This window comes from Triturus cristatus, chromosome 8, assembly GCF_964204655.1.
Source record: "Triturus cristatus chromosome 8, aTriCri1.1, whole genome shotgun sequence".
NCBI classification, from domain to species: Eukaryota; Metazoa; Chordata; class Amphibia; order Caudata; family Salamandridae; genus Triturus; species Triturus cristatus.
In genome coordinates, this window is record NC_140591.1 from 604,610,064 (window position 1) to 604,634,267 (window position 24,204).

Genomic DNA, 24,204 nt, shown 5'->3' on the forward strand with positions numbered 1-24,204 from the left:
ATAGCATTAACAATCTCAAATGCCATGTTCCCATCCTATCCTATGGCTGTATCTTAATTTTCAGCAGCTCTTTTATTTTTCCTGTTATATACACCTCTGGGATGCAATCTAGTTTTCTGGAACAAGTTCTTTGAATTTACTTTCTCCCTTCAGATTAAGGCCCACACAAAATTTGCAGTCATGGGGGATTTGAATTGGGAATTGTGGCCCAGATGCCGATACTTCTTCAGACCTCCTTAAGAACATGCAAGCCTGCTCATTTATTCAAACAAAGCATGGCCCAATACACTTAGCAGAGCACACGCTAGATCACATTTTTATATAACCTAGAAACCCCCAAAATCAGAATCAACCACAAGTATGGTTTGGCCAACCACCTGACATAGAAAAATCCAGCCGCAATTTTCACTAAACATTTAAGAAACATTAGCATGACAGTGTAGAGTGATCCCACATAGTGGTCAAAATCATCCCACCTAATTCAAACACCCCAGTGCTCTGCAAGGCTATCAATCCCTCTAACTAGCATTGGTGCCAGGCTCTCTAGCTCCAGCTAACCTAGGAAAACATGGGATGGCATCAAACCACCATCAAAGGGTATTCCAAAGTATTTTAAGAGCTCAAATGTGCTACCCTAACCCTTTAAAGAAAATGGCATAAGTCCCAGTCTGAAAAAGACAAAAACATCTGCAAGTGTTCCCATAGACACTACCACAATGCAATCGAGCGTACTGTGCCATACACATCTATGAAACTCCCATCCAAACCAAGAGAATCTGTACCATCTTCCTACAACTAACTAACTTTGAATCTTAAAAAGCAACACAAGCACATCAATACTCTGAATACCTTTTTTTCTCAAATACAAAATTGCCAAAATCTGCCATTCCATCAGCAGTGCGCTGGTATTGTTGATATAATCAAATTCCACCTCCTCTCCAGTGAATTTTATTTCACTGCATTCCAACCCCAGGAACCTAAAACGGTAATTAACTTGGCCTTCAAAGCAAAGGCTTCCAACAAACCCTTCACCATGGTGGCTCTCATGCCTTTAACAACTCTAACATCCTGTGGTAATGGACATATTTGACCTGTTCCACAACTCCCTATAGATAGGATTAGTTCCAAGCCCTCTGAATCCTGTAAAATCAAAAAAACTATCTGCTGACCTGAAAGTGTCAATTGCCCGCCTATTTCTACCCTCATTTTCCATCATTTTGCAGAGGAACAGAAAATGATAAAACTACTTCAAAAATATATTATACCACCTTTTCAATCTGCTACATCTTTAGCAGGATTTCTAAAAACACTTGTTTGAAAGACTGAATGATGAGGTTTAAAAAATAAAATAAGTGGATGTATCAAAGGAACTTATGGGTAAATATAATATGGGGGTTACACCTTTTTTCCATAGCTAATTGGCCAGTAAAATAGGATTCCTGAAAATCGATGCTTGGGAAGGCAGAGTTATATTTTTTGGGAAGATTGTTAAAAAGAAAAGTGGAAATATGTATTTTTAAACCACTGCTGGCTGGGTCATTTGTCCAAAAGAGTATATAAAAAGCTTTGTAAAGTTATAAACATAAATGTACACACAGCTTACGCATAACTTTGAATTTGCTCAAAAACAAAAAAATGAATTAGTAGTGCTCGTATGACAAATCATCAGTTCCAACATAAAACCGAAAAGTGCTCTTTAAACCAGCTAACAATTCGACCATAGAGCAGAAATTATAATCAGTGTCATCTTTTATATTGTGAACCTCTTATTAATAATATTGTTTAAATGTGGCCCCTTGAGACATGTTCAAATGTATATAAATATTGTTGAAATGATCATGAAAAAATCCGTGAATAAATACACGGGACAAGATAAGTAATTTACTTGACCTTGATTTTCACATCTTGAAAGTTGAATACATGAAGCTAGACCCTTGTTATTTACAAATTTAAAAGTTGCCAACCTAGCTGTGGACATAGCAGCCCAACCCCCAAATACATGCTTTTAAGAGCGGGTACCCTATTCGTAAGTCAGGTTAAATAAGGTCCACGAAAGGAATTCCAAACAAATACATTTAATAGGGCGCACCTGAATAGATGCAGCTAGACCCTTGTTATTTACAAATTTAAAAGAGGCCCAACCCAGCTGTAGAAATATGGGCCCAACCCCCAAATACTTGCTTTTGAGAGCAGATACCCCATCAACGAGGGAATAGACACTGTTAAATAAGGTCCACTAAAGGAATTCCAAAGAAATACATTTAATAGGGCTCAACTAGAATGCTAGCCCTAAAAAGATGTCAGAAAGGGAAGCACTTTCATTTTCAGAAGATCATTTACAGAAATTGATAGCTGCCATTACTTTGAGCACAACCGCCAAATACCAGAATGAAACAGACAAATTCACAAAATTAAAGAAAAATATTATACGGAGGGAGCTTCACGGTTTCTTTTTATTGGAACATTTAAAAGCTGGAACAATTCCTTGGGGCCTAAAAGTGAAAAATAAACCTGCTATATTTATTGAAGATCCTGAGTATAAAAGGGGCTTTAGTTATATAAGTACTGAGTACAGCAGAGATTTGATGGTCCACTGTATCAATAGAGCTCAAAGAATTTTAAAGAAGCAAGTGACAAAGTCTTGACTTTAGAACAAGCCATCAAAGACAGTCAAACAGCAATGGAAACAAAGACAATACTTCAAAAAATTGAAAAGAAAATGAATACATTTAAGGTTAATACCATAAACTTTAAGAACATAAATTTGAAAAAGACAAAAAAACATTCAACATAGAGACAGTGTATCCGTATTTAAAAGAGGATTTCTACATAAGACCAGTTTCACGAAGAGTGTTGTCTGAATATCAAGGGAGATCAAAATCAGGTTCCTCATTTTTCTGAAAACTGCATCAGACTCCGCAGAATAATCTGATCCAGGAGAAGGATCCTCAAATCAGAATACACAAAGACAGAGCTCTTATTTAGACAACAAAAACACAGGGGGCGATACAAGAACCAACCATGGTAAATGCACACAAGATGCCACTTCTACAAAAATTGACAAAAAATTCTATTGTAAATCTATCACCAAAAGTCTTTTCCAAAGGTGAAAAATTGGTCCTTAAACTGGTGCTGAATTTTGTACCTACTAAACATACTGATTGGGTCAGACTTGAAGATCGAAGCTATGGAATTTTTCAGAAAAATGAGGTTTCAAGCATTTTTCATGAACAAGAAAGACTGAGTAACCCTCAGGCTTAAGTAAAAGGTCAACTTTCTGCACATCTCCAAATACTATTCCAAACGATCTCATTGCTTTTGAGCAAACAGTGCTTTCGGCCCTTAATCAACTGGAAAGGAAGAAAGACGTCTGCAAATACAATATATCAAAAGGTCAAGCAAAAGCCATGATAGTTCAGTAGTGATAAAGCAAGCTGACAAGGGAGGAACAGTAGTCCTATGGGCAAAAGATCAATATCTAAACGAAGGCAAAATTCACGTTTATAAAAAAAACTCTACCGTCGTAATGCGAATTATCCAACAAAAGAGATACAAAATGAAATAGTAAACGTCCTACAAGAAGGATGCGATGATGATGTTCTGGGTCCTAAAGAATTTGAATATTTGAAGAAAACCAATCCTATGATCCCAGTAATCTATTTTTTTCCCCAAAATTCGTAAGGATGACAAAAATCCTCCAGGCCGACCCATCGTATCTGGCTGTGACTCAATCCTAAAGCCCATTTCACAATACGTAGATATACATTCCTTAATGAAGTCCCTTCCACCTAAGAGAGACAATGGATTTCATCAACAAAGTAGAAGGATACTGAGTCATTTCACACAAACAGTGGTTTGCCACATTCGATGTTGTCTCACTGTATACCTATATTCCTCAAGATGAAGGACTAGAGGCCATTGAATACTACTTCGAAAAAAGGCTATGACCCCATCGAGTCCCTACACAATTTATACTAAAGTTGGCAGCCATAGCCCTCAAAAGGAACTACTATAAATTTGAGGATGAATAGTTTTTCCAGACAAAGGGGACTGCCATGGGCTGTCCCTTTGCGCTTGAAAAGGTGATAGATTTTAGGGCAAATGTTTGAGGAGAAATGTATTCACAACAATGATCCATATTCCATTTATATCACACAATGGCTACGATATATTGATGATCTATGGTGCCTATGGTGTGGAGATGTAAAAAATTTGAATGACTTCTATGTTTGGCTCAATAACATGAGCCCTGACTTTAAATTCAGCATGACAAAAACAAAACCTGCTTGACCTTCCTAGACGTTGAAGTCAGGCCAATAGAAGAAAAGTTAGTCACAACATTACATAGAAAGTCAACTGACAAAAACAATGCTCTCCATTATAGAAGTTTTCACCCCTGGAACTTACAAGATAATTTGCTCTATGGACATTATCTAAGAATCCGAAGAAATTGCACCAGAAAAGAAGATTATTCTCTTTATCAAGCCACACTAATGAAAAAACTTAAAGAGAAAGGATATCCACATAAACTTCTCAATGAAAAGAGCGTGGTACACACCATGTGAGTGTCTGCTAGTCAAAAAACAAAACAAGTCCTTAAGAAATAAGTTTGTGTGTCCACTAACTGTTCACAAGCTAACAATTTCAAAAATATCCTTAGTAACAATTGCCATCTAATAAAAAACACTGAATGTGGATTTGATTGTCCTCTATTTCTGATGAAGAAAAAGACAAGTATGGGTCAACAACTTGCAAGAGCCTGCAGTAGCCAGAAAACTTGCAAAGGTTATTTACGATCCCAGTGGAATCTGAAGGCCACCACATTGTGGCAATTGTACAGTTTGCGGACAAACAATCGAAGGCACAGCTTTAAACAAATCTCAAATCCAATGGAAACATGTTGAATTCTCGAATTGCAGAACCAAAAATATTGTATACGCAATCATTTGCCCTTGTGGAAAAATGTGCATCAGAAAAACAAACCAAGAAATCAAACAACGAATTGTACAACATACGTCTCGCATAAAAACGAAAACGGTTTCAGTGCCCTTAGTAAATTATTTCACCATTAAGGGGAAAACAGAAAAATATATCAGATGGACTGTACTAAGTGTTGTCCAGCCCCATCCAAGAGGAGGAGACTTGGAAGCAGACCTCATGAGGAAGGAAGCTTACTTAATGAAAATTTGGAAGTAAATAGACTGTAAATGACTATTGAGACACCAAAATTAACACGCTCCTAATATGATACAATCATAAACTCTGGATCTTCACAATATTCCAAATCATGGACTGGAAGTATATCCACCAAAGGCCAGAAATGACAAGTCAGTTGACTCCCAATCCATAATACTAGAGTGCACTCCAAATACCAGCTCTCAATAGGAAACTGAGACAGCGCTCAATTACTTAGGCCTGAGAATATATGTTACAAACGACAAGAGACCATTCATGCCAGAACTCAAAGAGAGCAAGGATCGCTGCAAAGCGAACTTCAAAATAAAACAAGTGCGTTTGTCACCAAAGGAAGTAATTCACAATGTGGCATAGATACAGTCTAATAGAAGCTGCTTTTGAGCTGGCATACTTCTAAAAACATAAAAAATACCTCAACACAAACAGTTTCCAATACGAGCAGGCGGCCTCTTACTCCAACATAGTTGAAACAAGGGAAGAACAAGGAAACATTGTTGATGTTTATTTTAAATAACTATTACTATGTTTCACTCGAAAATATGCGTGCACTATCACCGATGCGAGTGTCTGACACAATAAACGTTTCTGATTAAAAGTAAGCGATGTATTATTGATGCCCTTTCAAATAACAGCTACAATGTTTTACTCAAATACATGTGCGCACCATCTTTAGATGCGAGTGTTTAACACGATAAACGTTCTTGTCTTAAAGCAAGTGAAACACAGAGTTTGATTGAAATGTCACGTATGTAAATGAAGATAGAGTGAGATTCATAAACGTAAACCGGCCTAAGAAGTTTAGACGGCTCGTAGCTAATACCAAAAGACATGATAGTTTGCCTCAGTTTCCCACGTGATGTCAAGTTATGATAGAGTAACTTATAGTTTTCATCTGAGGAAATCGAGCAAGCTCCGCTAATTTAAATAATTTTACGAGAAGCAAAATTAAGGCAAAATTAAAATGGATGTGGACAAACAGAGCATGTAAAGAAAAGTACACACAAGTGTACAACCACAAGTTACACAAGGTATTTAAATGTGCGAAAGTAATGGATAAAACTAACTGAAAAAACTAAAGATAAGATTACAATTCCTATATTATTATTATTTTATAGAACACAGCTATTCAATGTCCTGAGGAGAGCCCCCAAAAAATTGCAAGAGGTTTGAAATACGTTGACGTAAATGCTTGGGGAGACCCCTACCACATCTCCATATGTTTAGTGGACAACGTTATTGAATTGCAATCCCACTCTAGCCAAAGTCATTTTGGAACCCCCAAGTGACATTCTTAGCAAGAGGTTCACAATATAGAAGATGCCAGTGATTACAACCTCTGCTCTATGTTCAAATTGTTGACTGTTTTTTAAGAGCACTATTCGGATTTATGTCGAAACTGTTGATTTGTCATATCAGCACTATTAATAATTTTTTTTGTTTTTGAGTAAATTCATAGGTATTTGTAAAACATTTATTGCATAATCAAAGCTTAGCAGTGATAAGCCATGTGTACATTTATGTGTATAAATATTGTTCAAATGATGCCCTTTAACCCCTTGCGTGCGGGTTTATTTCTCCCGCTGTGCGGGAGAAATAAACGGCGTTCGGGAACATGACGGCTCCCGGCTGTCGTGTGCACACGCCCACCGTAATGCACGACGGCCGGGAGACGTCGTGCGCACTCAAGGGGTTAAGGCATGTTCAAATGTATATAAATATTGTTGAAATGATAATGACAAAAGTTGTGAATAAATAAAGGGGCCAAGATAAGTAATTTGTTTGACCTTGATTTTGACACCTTGAAAGTTGAACAGATGCAGTTAGACCCTTGTTATTTACATACTTTTAGAAAGTTGGCATTTTCTTACTTTAACCATTCTGTGCCTCTGTCTGTCTCTGAATACACATCTGGGTTGGGTGCCAGCTGGGCTTTGTGCATTCTCTCTGGCCAGTCACACACAAAGAGAGCTGAGGTGTGCAATTCACATCCTGATGGCCCTTCACCATCCTGAGCTATTTGTGAGGGAGGAGCTGACACTTGCACCTGATGAAGGCTTTGCCTTTCCCCATACAAAGAGCTGCATACCCCCATGTAGTGGGTCTGGAACTAACACAGGGAACTGTACTGGACCCCTGACACCACCAACTCAGTACACTCTGGCCCTGTGGACACTGTACCAGGAAGGAATGGTGTGCTGCTGAAATGACTGACACTGCTGGATTTGCTGCTCTCTTGCTCTGCTGTGCCTGCCTGCTGTCCCTTGCCTGGTGGTAAGAAAGACGGGACCTGAATCTCTACATCCCCAGCACCAAGTGACTCCTAGAGCTTGCTGGCCTGACTCCTGATCTGCAGTCTCAGGAACATCAAAGACATCCTTCAACTCTGCTTCAGGTGCCGGATTCTGCCAACTGTGAGTCCTGCCCTGCCAAGAGGTGTCAATCCAGTCCTGGACCTTGAAAGGGGGTTCTGCAGCTTTATTTTTCCAAGAACCCATGCATTACCTGCTTTGTGCTGGTCGGAACCGATGCACTCTCCTTCGGCATGGACGCATCACCGCTTCAAGGACATCCCTGCACGGCTTGACGATGACGCAGGACCCGACTGCGAGGCCTGACGACGACGCATCACCTTCAGCATAAGGCATTCGTCAAAGACAAAGGACACGACTGTGAAGCTTGACGATGACTTCTCGCCTCAATCACAAAGGGGTTTGATTAAAATGCGGTTCCCATCTATAGGCCCCGACGACCACGGATATACCCGACTATGTGACTGACGCATCTTGCTCTCACTGTTGACATATCCTCTGGAAAGGTACTGTTTTCAGCGAGGCCTGCGTGGCTTCTGTATCCGACCTGTGCTCCATCGCAGTCAGCTTGACCTTTCAGATTTGAACTGGTCTAGCAGGATTCGATAGCCCCGGTTGGTGCTTTATTACCCTAAGCACAATAATTCAAGATATTCTTTAAAAATTTAGAATTGGATTTTTGTCATATTGGTCTTGTTTTGTTCTTTAAATTAAGCTCTATTTGTCTAACCTAAGTTAAGCTTGACTGCTCTTTGCCAAACTACCAGAGGGTGATTTAGGGTGTGTACTACTTGGACCGAGTGCATACCTCTGCCAACTAGAGACCCAATTTCTAACAATTCCTATTTGTAACTCAGGCTGTATATGAGATCTGTCCTGTATGTCATTGCAACACATAATCCATTGTGTCTTCCAAATGTAAGTAAATGATTGAAAACATCCTGGGGAGAAAGAGTCCATAATATTTTGCTAGGCATCTGTGAGAAGAAGAGATCGAGATTATATTCTTTCACTTGTCCTCTGATTTTATACAATGGATTACCACATTGCTTCATGATAGAAGAGAGAGTAGATAAAAGATTTGTTATGGGAGTTGCCAGAGGTGGTTACTTGACAAGGATTAAATTCCCAGGCTACTCTAGATAAAAGGGTTTGTGGGGGGAGAGAGAGTTTATAGTTATACATTCTGCAGATTCGGAATGAGTAGATGGCAGAAGCCTAGTTGGGATTAGAGTATCTAAGCTCTAGCAAGCTACAAACATTCAGTGCTTGGATATCAAAAGTTTAATTTCTTCATTATGACCACTGTGATCATTCCTTTGCATGGAAATACTTTTCTTGTCTAGCACTTCTCTGTTAGGTAAAGGTGTGTAATTATTTCTAGCAAGTGTAGGGGGGGTGGAGTCTTCATGTCAACGATCTTCAAGACGCTAATGAGTTTCTTCTGGTTTGATATCCATTCTTGATGTATTTTTAGAGCGTCCTTGGTGCTTATAAATTAGTAACTTTTGTATTTTACGTCTAGCCATTATTCTACATTATTCTACATTTAGACGTTGGAGACAAGAACAATTTGCAAGGATGTGGATTGATATGTGCATAGTTTGGCAATTGCTCAGGTTAATCATTTGGATCCGGAGTCTGACGTTCTGTCAGTGCATTGCAGTTTTTTCATTTCTTACTTTTAATTTTGGGTGTTTATACATTTACTAGTGAATACTAGCATTCAGTGAGTCACTAATGTGATTGCACTGATAAATCCACATATGTGCATACTTAAGTGTCTAGTAGATGCTCTAATAGTTTTGTGAGTTGCTTTCATTGTTATTGTTGGAAAAAACCTCCTTATCCCAAAGCTTTCATTAATGTTTAGTCTCTTTCTCCTGAGGCTCCTCTGTCATTTTTCTTTACTCCGCTTTCCATCTTCCACGTTAGGTATCATCTACTCAATCCAGGTTGTGTGCTCCCTCAGGTAGCATACATCTTATCCAAGTAGGTCTAGGCTCAGTGTCAGGTTAATACGTTTTTGCCGGCACTTTATTACCATCAGTATTCCCATTTTTATATAACCCACCTCCAAATTCCCTTACAGGTTGTCCCTTCAGGCTCTAGCTCCTTATGCTACCCATTTCTACAAATCATGCTCCATTTCTGCTCTGGTTTTTTTCTGCTAGTTTCTCAGTTTTTATGGGGGTCACACACATTATTTTACAAGATTGCTCTGAGATACAGCTAGTGTTATGGGGTGACCATGTTTGACTGTGCTCTACAGTGCCTACTGCTGATGCTACTGGAGTCTGCTGTCTATCTACAATAATCTGCCCCACTACTGTTTCTATAATTTCATTTTAGAGTGGCTGATTGCAAAATCACAGGTTTTGTCACAGCAAAATGCAAGAATGCAATGTATCAAAGGCATTTGCAAGGCTGAAAATCCTTTCTGACTCTTAAAATCCCTTTAGTGATTTCGTCCCCATCACTTTTGAAGAGTGTGAGGGGGGTCGGGTGAGCATGCCCTCCAAATTACAGGTATGCCAATTTTGTGTGACTGCAGGTCACTTCATCCGTATTTCTACTTCTAATCATTTATTTTATCTTAATTGACTATGTTTCAGATATGTTATTCACACACACCGTACATTTTTTGGTAATAGTCAGGATTATGATCATTCTAGTTTGCCAGTGTTACACCAAGTCCCCACTTCCTGTTAATAGAGTCTTTACTCTATTTTAGGCTCTGGGTTTCACATGAGGAATAGCCATATTGTCAGCAATCTTCTATACTGCAGGTGGCTTGTATGTTTTCTTAGACTGAATTACAGCAGCTTTTTGCTTATATAGCGGAACTATTAGTTATAGGGCCTATCTGGAGCATAGCTTCCTTTACTGGGAACATTTTGTGAGCCTTATCTATAAAACAATATTGGTAATTGTTCATTTATTGACTTGTGTGTTAAGTAGACTAGTTTGAAGAACAAGTGAGCAATCATTGCAATTTTTAGGTACAGAAGATGTCTTACGGCTGCCTTTTGAATTCTTTCGAGGTGCCTTACAGTACATATTGATGCTCCATGGCATAGTACATTAGCATATTCAAGTCATAAAATCAGTGAGGGGTTTACCTGGATTTTCTGCAATAGTCCAGGATGAGGGAAAATGAGTTTGGAGTGTCTGCATGATGTACAATGCAGATTTAGTCAATTGATTGATTTGTGAGATAACGGCAAGAGTTGAATCTATGATAATTTCTACGGTCCCTACCTCAGAGGTGTTTGTTGGAGGTATTTCTAGTTCTTCCGACCGTTCTGTCAGTGTATTGCAGTTTTTTCATTTCTTACTTTTTAGGAGATGTTTTGTTTTTAGGCGTTAACTTTGAGGAGACTTTCTACCATCTTTTGGTTGGTTGCTTTGAAGTAGTTATCAAATTTTAAGTACTCAAGGTCATTTGATTTATCCACTTTGAGGATTATCTGAGGATAATCAGAATAGTTGTGGCATGTGAGTTTGAAAGAAATGAGTTCTAGGAGTAGTTAAATGTAGACGTTGAACAAAAGGGTGAGATAATTGATCCTTGCAAAAGTTCTTTCTTGACGCTGTAGGGGTTTGAGTAGAAAAGGGGGTTATAGATGATCCTTGACCTGTCTCTAAGGTAGGAGTTGATCCACTGAAATATATTTCCTTTACTAGCAATGTCATTTAGTCATGTACCGGTAAAACGCTGCTGAAGGGCTCATAGGAATCCATAGGAATCAGTATTTCCACTGCCTCTTTATCCACTGGAGTTTTCAGGTCATCTTAAATGGAGATCAGGACTGATTGAATGCCTCTTTCCAGGCAGACGTCTGAATTGTGGTCAGGTATTAAGGCAGTTTGAGATCCAGGAGAAGGTGGCTCTTTCTATCACTAGTCCAAGGAATGGTGCATTGGAACTGGGTTTAAAATTGTTGGGGTCTGTGTTCTTCTTCAATAGCAGTCGTATGTATCATTTGAGTTCTGATTTAAACATGTGTGTGTTAGGGACATGTTGGTTATTCAGTGTTAGGACTGCAGGAGAGGGGAATAGTTGGATTTCCTTGAATATCATTTAGGGTTGTGGTCTGAGGGTATATTAGAAGAACCACTCTGTCACTAGTTCATGAAATTCCATGAGACAGTTACTGGAGGGAGGATAGAGTGAGTGTGTTTTTCTAAAGAAGGTGGCCTTTGTTGGGTTATTTTTCCTTTTATTGAATAGGTATTCATCTACTGCTTTGGGTTTAGAGGTGACATGATCGGCTATTTTGTTACAGAAGATCTGAGATTGAAGAGTTGATATTGTTGTAGAATCTGGATTGCATAATTCTGATAGAATCTTGCATACTTCCATATGATCCTATATGAGTACTTACGTGTGCCTTCTACCCCTCCTGGAGTATAGGCTGTCAACTAGAACTCTCCAGCCATCTCCTGGGCTTTTCTTTCAATCTGACTCCAGGTGTAGCCCATCTCCTTGCAGTCAGCCTCAAGGCATCGGCATCAGGTGTTTCTTGGCCTTCCTCTTTACCTTTTCTCTTGAGGGCTAGCCTGGTGGTGTTTGAGGCATGCTTGTGGTGGGTATGACCAATCCAACCCAGCATCTTTTCATGATTTCTTCAGGGGCAGGGAGTTGGGAAGTCTACTGAAATAGGTTGTTGTTGCTGATGGCGTTTGGCTAGTGGGTTTATATGAGGCTTTGTGGTGAAAGCCAGAGATCCTGGGAAGTCACAAAGCTGATCCATCTGCTTTTGATCAACACCATTACCACCAAGACATGGAATGTGAGGACTATGTACGAGACAGGCAAGACAGCCTATGTGAGTACTAGGTATGTTTTGCTTTTTAGATGTATAATTTGCATTTTGGTTTCCCAGTAGGTTGCTGGACTTGTTCTATGATCATTGAAGGGTCGATATGAGTGATTTTTGATTTTTTTTTTAATATATTTTATGTATTTGAGGACTAGAGAAATGCTTTTTGGTATTTGGGTATAATTATCTTGAGAGTGGACAGTTGTTTATCACAGCCAAAATGCTACATATGTCTCCTCCACCCTAAGCAACACAAACATTAAACGCCCATATATTAGTGTGTTAATCATTCACATCGTTTTTTTCACGAGAGGAGAGTGAGAGAAGCAGCACAGTTGCAATCTCCCAAATGCTATATGTTCACTAAAGGCAACTGCTGTTATTTTGTTCTCCCAACCTGGGATATACAGACTTTCAAAATTCAATTTTTATAAGGTAATCCCTGAATAATTGATATCTTAATACATAACCACTCAAAATATATTTTGAGCAGTCAATCATTCACATAGCCCAGCTTTTTTGGTATAAGTTGTGGCTCTCCCCTATCTGGTGGTCATAACGTAGGGTAAGTTTGGAAACCATGTTCTACCTACAACACTTAGCTGAAACACTTTGTAGCCAGGTGGTTTCTTGCAGGACGCCAATAGAGTAAAAATATGTTTCAAAAGTGCAAAACCTTCAATGGAGGAAAGCATTTTTTCTACTAAAGATCCACCAATTCCCTTTCTCTTATTCAAACACCTGAATTTAGAAACTACATTTAATATCTTTGTACGCCTTTACCTGCAAAAAAGTAATTAACAACAATTTACATTACATGTCTGATATGGAAATGGTGGGAAAAACAACAACAAATAGGAAGAAGTATCTGTTGTGAAATTGAATTTGTTCAAATGAAGGAAAAATAATTTAAAATATAAAAAAATCAGTTTAAGTTCCCAGATGAGCGCCCTCAGTCTGTAGTGCCAATTTGTACATTGGATAGATCCTTTCTTCTTTTTAACTAAGCAGTCAAAATTTGAGAATCAAGCTGAAGCTAAAAAGGGCATTGCAAAACAAATTGCAGTTCTGATTGTTTTGCTTTTCTTATGCAATCCCCGTGCGATCAGTTGAGTTGTATACTTGGAGCGTGATTTAGATCTTGCAAGACGGATTACTCTGTGAAAACGGTGACGGATATCCCGTCCGCCTAAATAATAAATACCATAGGATGTAATTGGATTTATATTTCGGTGGACGGGATATCCTTCGATGTTGTGACAGAGTAGCCCGTCCGCCAAGATCTAAATCGGGCCTTAGCCTACTTGGTGCATGGCTCCTAAAACATTACAATAGAGCGAAAAGGGTATAAATTGCGCTGAGTCGTGTAAAGTACTAATAATCACGTAGGAATGCTCAAGGATATAGATAGCTGGCACCCACCGTTACCAGCTGCGTAGGCAAAGAGCCCACACATAAAATGAAACAAAAAGTTGATATCCTGAGCAAAGCAAGTCCATAATAATCAGGAAAGTCCACACAAATTTATCTCCACAGAATTCTTCTTCTGTTCTTTATTTTCATGCACAAGTCTCCAACAACAATTTGACTCCTAAAACATTAGCTGCGTTTTGGAAGACATGCTCAAATAATAATTGTGACATTTAGGCAAAGTTCACAAAGCTAATGAAAATTGACATCTTGAGTGAAGAAGATGCCAGTATGAGATGTTATGTAATAATACAGAAAAGTCAGAATTATCTTCTAGTCTTTTTGTTGCTTGAATATTTTCTTGTTTTTGTCAATATTTTGTGTACATTCAGCAAGATTATTCTCCATTACAAATTCTGTCATGAATTGTAATCTTTAGTCAAAGCATTGGTTGCGTTCACAATAGGTGTACCTACATCGTAGTCGGGTACCAGCTTTGACATCTGGGCAAGGTTCAAAAACCTAATTACCCCAATAAATGTTAAGGAAAGTATCCATCATGAAGTGGTGAGGGTACCAATAAGAGAGGCTATGAAATATGAACAGCAAGGTCAGTGTACTCTTCTAGTTGTCTTGTTATTTAAGTTTTTATTAATATTTCAGTTCATATCGTTCTGTACCTTCAGCAAGGTTATCGGAAACGTTTTTTCATGAGCTTAGTATCTAATTATGCATCAAAATCCTTATCCTGAATGTCAGTTTAAAATAGGGTTTGAATCAGTAATAGCATAATAAATCATGTGGCTAGATTAGTCATTAATATAGAAAATTTAAAAAGATATAGCCAGTCACAGTTTTAAGAGGATTCTTGAAAAAAAATAGTATGTTTAGTATATTTTAAGTACATATTCTTTCACTTTTCATCTGGTATGTGGCCAATTAATCAATCCCAGTTTATATATCAATATTGTATTCAAGAACAGGATTTATTGTTTAATGTGAGATGAGTTATTCTGATTCCATTTATTTGAGGAGTGGTGGCTAAGTGCAGTTTCATACATGTCCATGAATATTTGGTATATGCAATGTTTAGGATAATATGCATGGAGGAGGGTTTATTTAAGTGAGCAAAAGTGCATCCATGCTGCCTATTCAGACCTTGTATAACTGTACCAAGGCAAAGAATCAATTCACTTTTTCTTTGGCATGTAACCTTTCATTTTTCCAGCCCAAGTTGTTTTTTTGATTTGATCAAGTGGCAAAGAAGGTGAAGTGGCTGCAGTGCTGATGATACTGACTGAAATGTTATGATAGTCGTTGTTTGAAGATATTTCACCAGTATTCTTCCTCTGTCATTTGTAGTTGATGGATGGTGCTTCTTATGTTGGTTTCCTGACATGCACCCATTATTAGGTAGAGCGCCCAGATGCTGTTACAGTCCATCCACTAGTGTAGTTTGTGTACCTTTCCATTTATTATTTAAATATTGTCTTCTATTCTCACCTAGTTTGTAGATGCTGCAGCCATGATGTTGTGTAGAAACCAAACGATTGTCTAAGGGCCATATGTAAGTAATTTATATTTACCGATTCCTAAATACAGAATTTTACCGATTCGGTATTTAAGAATCGGTAAATAGAATGTAGGTAAACAATCGGTAATATTCGTTACCGAATCGGTAATAAGGAATACCTTCCCATTCATTCCTATGGGCCTGGAGGCCCATAGATATGAATGGGAAGCCATTCACTATTAATGATTCGGTAAATACCGAATCAGTAATAGGGGGAGCATATTCAAGGGTGGCAGGGTGTCACATTGACACCCTGTTGTACCCCTGAATCGTGCATGTGTGCACATGTGGCGACAATACATGCCCTAAGGGCATGTATGTCTGCCACATGGCACTTTTAACAAAGCTCAAAATTGCTTTTGGAAAGGTATTCGGTATTTACCACCTACTTGTAGTTGGTGATAAATAACGAATCCTTAAACCAAAAATGCACTCACTTGAGTGCTCCCTACATAGGATTCAAGGATTCAGTAATTTACCGATTCCTTAAAATAACGAATTGATAAATTACCGAATACTTAAATCCAGCCTCCTACATCGCAAAGGGCTAAATACCGGTCGGTAACGGGAAATTTACTGATTTTTGGCCGTTACCGACCGGTATTAGCCCACCTACATATGGCCCTAAATACTTCTCTTGGGGACTCTTCAATGAAGCTAGGGTCAGCATAGACGTTTTTGAGGTTGTCTGTCGTTTTGTAGGGCATATATTGTCTGCCTTGGATGCTGCTTGATAATCTTGTATTAAGTACCACTGTTTCTGTATTTCATGGCACGTATAATGATGGTGTTTATAATATTTAGTTAAAAACGAACTTTTATTTCACTAGCGTTTTTCTTTTTTCTCAGGCAGTAGTAGTGCATAATAACTTTTTGCAGTTTTCTTCAAATTGTTCGGTGTGTTTCCCTTTTCAAGGAACTAATTCATGAGTTCTAGAAAGTAAGGTATTCAGTACAGTTTCTCAGTAGTCTAATAATTTTAATATTGGTTTTTGGATGGCAGCTTGAGGCATGCATGATTGTGTTTATGCAGTTTGCCTTCAATGTAGTTTAGTCTGACATTTGTTGTCTTTGATATAAATGTAAAGGTTCAGAAAGTCAAGGTTATTTTGGGAAGTGTACTAGCTTAGATATATATTCTGGTCATTTTGATTCCTTTCTCAATAGAAGTTTTGAGATGACGGGTTTCGAATTGCTAGATCATTAATAGATCATTATTAAACCACCACCAGTAAATGACGTTGTTGCTGAACAAGGTGAATTGTTTTTCACAGAACCATTCGTAATTTGTTTGCCATTCATTCTGCATTTTCTTATTGAATGAGTCCTTGGTGATGTGTTGTTTTACATAATCATAATACTCCAGTTTCCTCGGCATAATGGGTTGCTCCTGTTTTATACCAGTTACAAATATGTGAATAAGAACCATCATTAAATCTATGTTTAGAGTCTTCTTGTGGCACACTCCATAAAATCTTCAGTTTTCGAACGGGTTACCCACAATGGAGACGTCCCACTTGCCTTCAATTTATGTGAGAGTAACGAAGGTGTAGGCATCTGTGCAAACAACTGGAGCGCTGTTTTACACCACCCAAAAAGAATAACTATTGAGTCCTATCGCTTGGAGGAATGTAAAAGCACTAGATCTTCATAGGTATTTTTAGTTTACATGTACTGTTGTGGTGGGGACTGCTTTAACCCCTACTGGAGGCCCTGTGTTGCAAATTTACTAACACACTGGGATTGAGAGGTGCTTCTCTGTTCTTGCAAAGCATTGCAAATGTGTCTCTTTGCTGTAAATAGTATCCACATCTTATCCACATATTGGCAGCCCATCCATTCTCACGTGCTTATTAATTTACAAAAGCAATTTTAAGGGATGGAGAAGCGGGTCAAAGTGTCCTTTGCACAACCATGTCCAATCGACGTGCTGCGCCGGCTGTAAGTGAAGTAAAAGAGCGGTGACCTAACAAATAGATTCTCTGACTCAAAACCTGGTGTTCTAAACCCATGCAAATGTAGTGTTGTGGCTGGAACTGCACTCGTCAGTGTAGCGGCCCACTGCCATCCACATCCCTAGACCCACCTCTTATGCACTCAGCAAACTCTTATCCTTAATGAAGGAAATCTAACCCCTTGAAGGAATGCCTTCAAGGGGTTGGATACTCCATTGGAAAAGGCTGCCAAAGGTTTAGGAGGGACTCACAGGTAAAAAAGGGAAACAATAACAAGGCGCTTGCATCTTTCACCCATGACATCTCATGAAAAAAACCATCCCAATTATCTGTTTTTGTGTAGGAATGCTTTAAACCTCTGCAGAGCCAAAAGTTCACCAGTATGCAATTTAGACACGGTAATTGGATATTTCCCCCGAGGAAGCAAACCTTTAGCTCACCACGACTGGAAAATTACAAAATAAGACATCTCTTATATAACCAAAGCAAAAGATAATTGAATTCTGCGCTTCTACTCGCCAGTAGGACGATTTCCTTACTAAAAGGCCAAATTATGAATTTAGGGGAAAGAGCCCACAGTCCAGCCAGCCACGGGCCACCAAGATAGCATGAGACATTTTAGGCGCCATTCCCTCTACCCTGTATTACTCATCCTATATCAATGTATTGATCTTATGAAGGATTGGGGCATCTGATAGCTCTCTGTATGCTGATAATGGTATGTAAATTTGCATATCTGCTTTGAGATATTACTTGTGTGTAAACATGTTTCGCTTTGACATTCCAACTACGAATCTTTGCCCTTCAACAGGTTACACGTCCAGGGGATCCCCTTTGAGCCCTCAGTCATCAATAGATAGTGAACTCAGCACTTCCGAGCTGGAGGATGACACCATCACCATGGGATACAAACTCCAGGATCTTACAGATGTTCAAATCATGGCTCGGCTTCAAGAAGAAAGTATGTGGCACTTGTGTGTATATATGAATTTTGTGTTTATATATTATGTTATGTGGATTTGTAAAGCGCACTATCACCCACGAGAGTATGAAACTGTTATAGCATTTCAGATACCTTCTGACACTCCTTTAGAGACAAAGCAGATCTTGAACTATGTTGAAATAGCGTTGCTATTTTATAGATTCATGCACAACTGTTATGCTTAATTTCTGGTGTTTGTACTTTAAATTTTCATCAGCATGATTTCCTCAGTGAATTCATGCTGTGTTTCCTAGTATAACCTCACACGTGAGGCATTGTAGCTTTTGTGAGGAGGCTGGTGTTTACCTAGATGAGCTTGAATCTACCTTGCACTTGATGGTGGTCTCTACTTGTTTGAGGACAGTTTCTTAATGCGTTAGAGTTGATCCCATGTTAACCACAAGATCACTGCAGATAAAAGAAGAGATCTTGACTCGAAGACTAGTGCATCTAACCCAGAAGACTAAGTTATTCTGGTCACACCTAAACCTACATGGATATAAAGGCTGTCTGCATGAAGTTAAGCAGAATGTTCACATTATAAGGAACTGCAAATGGTAAAATGCATTGTGACTGAACCTAGCAGGTGTTTGCTTCCTTCTGCTGCATAGGGCAATCTATCAGTTCTGTGGGATGCCCCATCTTATTCTCTGCATTAGTCTTTGGCTGCCCTGCACACAAACAAAAATCATCAAGGTAATGCAACACACCATCCTTTCAGTTTTCAACCCACCGTCTCCGTTGAAACAATTTGCTGACCTATTCAAAAACAAGATGGCACATCACACAGAGGCATTCATTTTTCAAAGGAAATGCTTTATTTAGCTGAAAAACTAATGAATTGGGAATCTTCTCTCTGGGTAATCAGCTGTACCAGAAAAGCAATGTTGGTATCTGTGGCCCAGGGCGGTACGACTTAGATTATTCAAACTTATCAATGTAACGCTTGAGTGTGTGCCATCCTTGTAATACAGATGATGTTTTATCCAGAATTGTACCTCGTTGTTTTTTTAGGGTCCAGGTCAAAAAGGAAATGTTCCAGAGGTAGTTTGCCAAGTAGACCCACCTCCATAAACAGTGCTATTCCCTTGTCTTTGGTTGCAACGCCTGTGGGTGATGCCTTACTGACATATGAATTGCTGCTACATGTTTCTCTGAGGCCATTGAAAAGAAATATAAAACACCAATCCATACTTTCTATCGGAAAAAAATATCCTTTCAATTATCTTAATCGCAGTTTCTCCATAAATGTTGGAAATTAAATTGTTCCTTTAAATAGTCGCACACTTGTAGGCCTTTTCTTTTCTGTCCTGGTGTTTGGGAATCTTTCCTTTTTTGGTGCCGCCCTCCCCTTTTTTTGCGCACCGTTTTGACCAGTACTTTTTTTGTCCTGTTTTTCTTTTGCACTCGTCTTGCATAACCTCCACTGCGCCTACTGCAACGGTTTCTGGGACCACATGCTGCCACCTCCAAATAGACCTGGGTTGAGTTCTGTTGCCAGTACAGTCCACTTCTCCTCAGTCTTTATGCAGTAATTTTTTGTGATTTTTTTGCCAATGTAAATGATTCTTTTTGTTCTCCAAAAACTGACGCCACTCAGAAATGCTTTTTTTTTTATCATGCGATGTCTGAACCTTTTGCCATTTTTGTGTGAACCAGTGTCGCAACAAAATTTGAGGGGAGCCCCCTGCAAAGTACATGGAGGCCCTCCCTCAGCCCACCATCTACCACTTTGGTGCCAGACCCAGACCCAGTCAGTGTACTGTGTTACAAGGGTCCCCTGGAACCCCCACCCTGCACTGCGGGGGTGAATGTTTGCCAAAGGTGTGAACCATATAAAAGGCCCTCTTCGCTCACAAAATGTGACCTTCTGTCCAGAGCAAACATCCAGTTGGTTTATATAGGCAGGGGCTTCATCTCACGTCTACTTGTGTAGGACTGAAAGTCCCTTGGCAGCCTTCTTTCTGCCCATTTTATCTTTTTGGCAGACCCTGTATATTTTCTGGTGCAGGACGCCAGTTCCGCTAGACTCTTGCACCAGTGCTGTCCATGTTATGGCTTGTTACCTACCAACGAAGTGCTAGCACACCTAATTTGATACTCAGTTTAGCATGGAGGACTATTGTCTCCGAGATCAGTTTCTGACACTACTAATGGTTGGTGACAGTAAATCATAGTAGTGGTGTACAGCCCTTTCAACATTTGACTTGAACATTTCCTACAGACAATCCTTGTTAAGTGTTTTTATTATGTCATGTCTGAACCCTTTCATTCTGCATGATGGTGTTTGGAGAATGTCCTCAGCCGTGGGTATGTGTAAGGTGGGATACCCATGTTGTGACCCCTCCTATTTGTATATAGTGTATAAATAAATATGTTGATCCATATGGATAGTAATACCCACAACAACATGCTCTCTAATGCCCTTCACTTGGGAATTAATTTTTAAGCCTAGTGTGTCATTTGTCTGAATCATCCCCTGGAGGTGTGAAAGTTTGTTACAAGTGACTGAAACGGAGCAAATTCCAGCTGGTTAAGATGTAACCTAGTCAGAGAGTAACACTGAGACAGTGACTATGGCCTGGAGGTATAGCCAGAGATACACACCTCACTGAAAGGCTTGAACAGCCTGAGTATCCCGTGTATTATGTGTTTTTAAGACATGTTCCTCCATTAATTTAGAAAAGGAAGAACTGGTTCAACTATTAAAGGTTTAATGGAGTAGGGGCCAACCAAAAGAAAAATGTACTTCCCCCAAACATTTTGGTCAATCCTTGGACTTAATTAAACAATAGTATCAAGTAAATTATCTCAAACTGGATAGAAACTGTCCCCTCCAGCATATCCAGTGTTCACATTTTACTTGTAGAAGTGCTGCACACCACAGGAGAAGAAGGTGAGGGCCTGAGTCTGAATATCTGGCTGTCTCCATTCTAAGGTACGTTTTATACCATGAAAACGTAGAAGAAACCTGTCCTGGTTAGCCATGGACAGAGTTCAGGGAAAGCACAGTGCTAAGAGGAGGTCAGAGTCTCCTGCCAAGACAAGGTGCTGCAAAATGCTGCTCCATCTGTTCTGCAATCTCTTTAGTATGCAGCGCCCAAAGCTAGTGTGATTGGCGCTGGATAATGAGTGAAAACCTCTTCACCAGCACCCAATGATCATGCGGTGCCCAATGCCTACATCAGTCATCTTATCAGCACCAGTGATAGTGAGTTTGTTGCCTGAGCTGTACAAAACCTCAACTTCACTAGTACTTGACGATTGTGAGACCCGTGTGCCTACACCCACCGTTGCCGTATTATTTCCTCAAGTGACTTACAACCATTCATTGTCGGTGCAACCCATCTTTTGGATGCCCCATAATTTTTTTAAAGGATTGTTTCCCTTAAACCCTGACCTTCATGCTCAGCATCACATCTTGAAGCAAGGCCTTAAAATCCATTGGTCGCATTGGTGGACGCTCTTTCTCCCATCTTGATACTAAGCAGTGTAATTACTTGACTGATGAACTTCATCTTGCTTCACATGACAAGGCCTTTTGCAAGCATTTGAAGACTCTATTTTTTCCAGGTTTTAAACCCCCCTCCTTTTGTTTGCAGTCTGATCCCTTTTAACAGTAGCACACAATTGCTAGGTAACTGTCTGCTTTAGTAACTTTATAACATTACGTTAAAAGTATAAGCATGCCAGACCTGTGTGCCTCCACCTCCACCCTGCACTTGCTGCTCACCTTTCCATCTACCCACAAACAGCCATCTCCGTAGGCAGTTTTGTGTATATGCCTCCACCGATGCCTGTCATCCTTTGTTCCCTGTACTGCAATTGTCACCACTCTGTTGATATCAAGTAAACTGTGACCACGGCCTGACAGCGCAATCCTCATATGTGCTCTGTCATCCCTGGATTAAAAAGTCAAAGTCTGGCGGGTACCACATTTTGATAACTCAAACACCAGCAAGCAGGGCCTGCACATGGCTATGTATTTGGGGATTGCACCAAGGAATGTAATCCTTGTGCCCATGCGGAAGCAGAGAACAGTTCAATTACTGAGGGGCATATTATCAAGCACAGCGTTAAAATTATCGCCGCTTTAGCGGCAGAAAACTGCTACTAAAGCGGCGATAAAGGGCTTGATAATATGCCACAGAGAATTCCAATAGAAGCCCATGTTGACAGCAGAACATGGGCTTCTATGGGAATTCTCACGGGCATATTATCAAGCCCATTATCGCCGCTTTAGCGGCAGTTTTTTGTGCCGCTAAAGCGGCGATAATTTTAACGCCATTTCTTGATAATATGCCCCAGAGTTCTTTAGGATTAAGAACATATTAAAATTACTATGGGGCATAATATCAAGCACGGCGTTAAAATTATCGCCGCTTTAGCGGCAGAAAACTGCCGCTAAAGCGGCAATAATGGGCTTGATAATATGCCGCAGAGAATTCCAATAGAAGCCCATGTTGACACCAGAACATGGGCTTCTATTGGAATTCTCCAGGACATATTATCAAGCCCATTATCGCCGCTTTAGCGGCAGTTTTCTGCTGCTAAAGCGGCGATAAAGTTTTCTGCCACTAAAGCGGCGATAATTTTAACGCCGTTTCTTGATAATATGCCCCAAAGTACGTTCCCCTAATAAGAATAAGAATTAGTTGTATACCTTTTACAAAAAGAATAAACTTGCCAGGGCATTCTATTCTTTGCAAGTCATTCATATACTGCTCAATCAGCATTTTCTGTCCCCAAAGGTCCAGACTGTTCACACTTATTACCCTTAAAAATCAGTCTCAACAGGGGGTGCAGGGCAACTTTAATGAGCTCATAGTAGTAACTAATTTCTGTGTTTCCAATGACAGTGGAGATAATTATTACAAGGATTATCTATGATATCCCTTGAGTTAGACATGCCCAGAGAAGTAGCCAGCTAATTCCATAATATCCCACATTCGTGGCACTTTTGAGTCCAGAACTTCGTCATTTTCGATGCACCAATTAAATGATATGTAGGAATGGGACTATCTTGGTCTTTTTAAGAATTAGCCCAAGGCAAATGTACACGGATTTATAGGTTTATTGAAAAGTAAGAGCATTACAGAAGGGAAAGAGAGGTTAGTTAATCAATAGCAATCAACGTGTCAATAGTAAAATAAAAATAAAATAATGTGGGAGGATCAACAATCAGGTCAACCTCCAAATAAAACAAGCAGTCAGAACTAAGTATAGTTCAGAAAAAGAACTGACATAGTCTCCACAGTTAAAAGGCAAGGAAAGCTCAAAGTATTATATCAATAACAAGCCAGACTAGCATAGAGTGTGCCTCCAAAGGAAATCCAGAAAGAACTGGCACGTGTCCCAAAAACATCATCTTTATAGGGTTTTAGACAGAAAAGCCACACACATTCAGTGGCGAGATGTGACATAATTGGGTTGATAAAGTAATATTTCATTATAATAAGTCAACAAACATACTACTTAAGATACACCCAATAAGAAGCATGTAGAAACACCTTCTTCCACTGTCTATTAATAAATGAGGTGTGCATAGGAAATTCAGGAATTGAGATGACATTTATATAATATAGAAATACAATAGACAATTCAACTGATGAATGGACCCTATGAAAGGCTCGAGCAAAGGACATTAACATTTAGAAAGACAAAAACATTCTGAACATAGCTTCTTCAAGATGGAACACAAATTAATACAATGTATTAATACAGAGACCATGGATTAGGCTACTATTCCTTTAATTTTCTGAAATGGAAAAACACAGTGCACACATGCACATGGAAAACCTTCTTCACATAAAATAAAAGTGCACATTTCTTTTTGCACGTAGGAAAAGAGGTCAGTGCAAGTTTGCTCTGGCTTGGTCATGCTAACTAAACCATGTCTAAATTAGGCATTATTTTCTAATTAGTATAAACATTCTAACATCATGAGTTGGGT

General features: G+C 39.3%; 1 protein-coding gene across 2 annotated transcripts in view; it reads left to right on the forward strand.

Annotated features, from left to right (window-relative positions):
- The window catches only part of SLAIN1 (SLAIN family member 1), a 174,669-nt gene that overhangs the window by 98,715 nt on the left and 51,750 nt on the right, over positions 1-24,204 (forward strand). For both annotated transcript variants that reach the window (XM_085622075.1, XM_085622073.1), the window contains one exon: positions 18,081-18,230. In XM_085622075.1, coding sequence (XP_085478201.1) covers positions 18,081-18,230 — 150 coding nt within the window. The remainder of the gene's footprint in view (positions 1-18,080; positions 18,231-24,204) is intronic.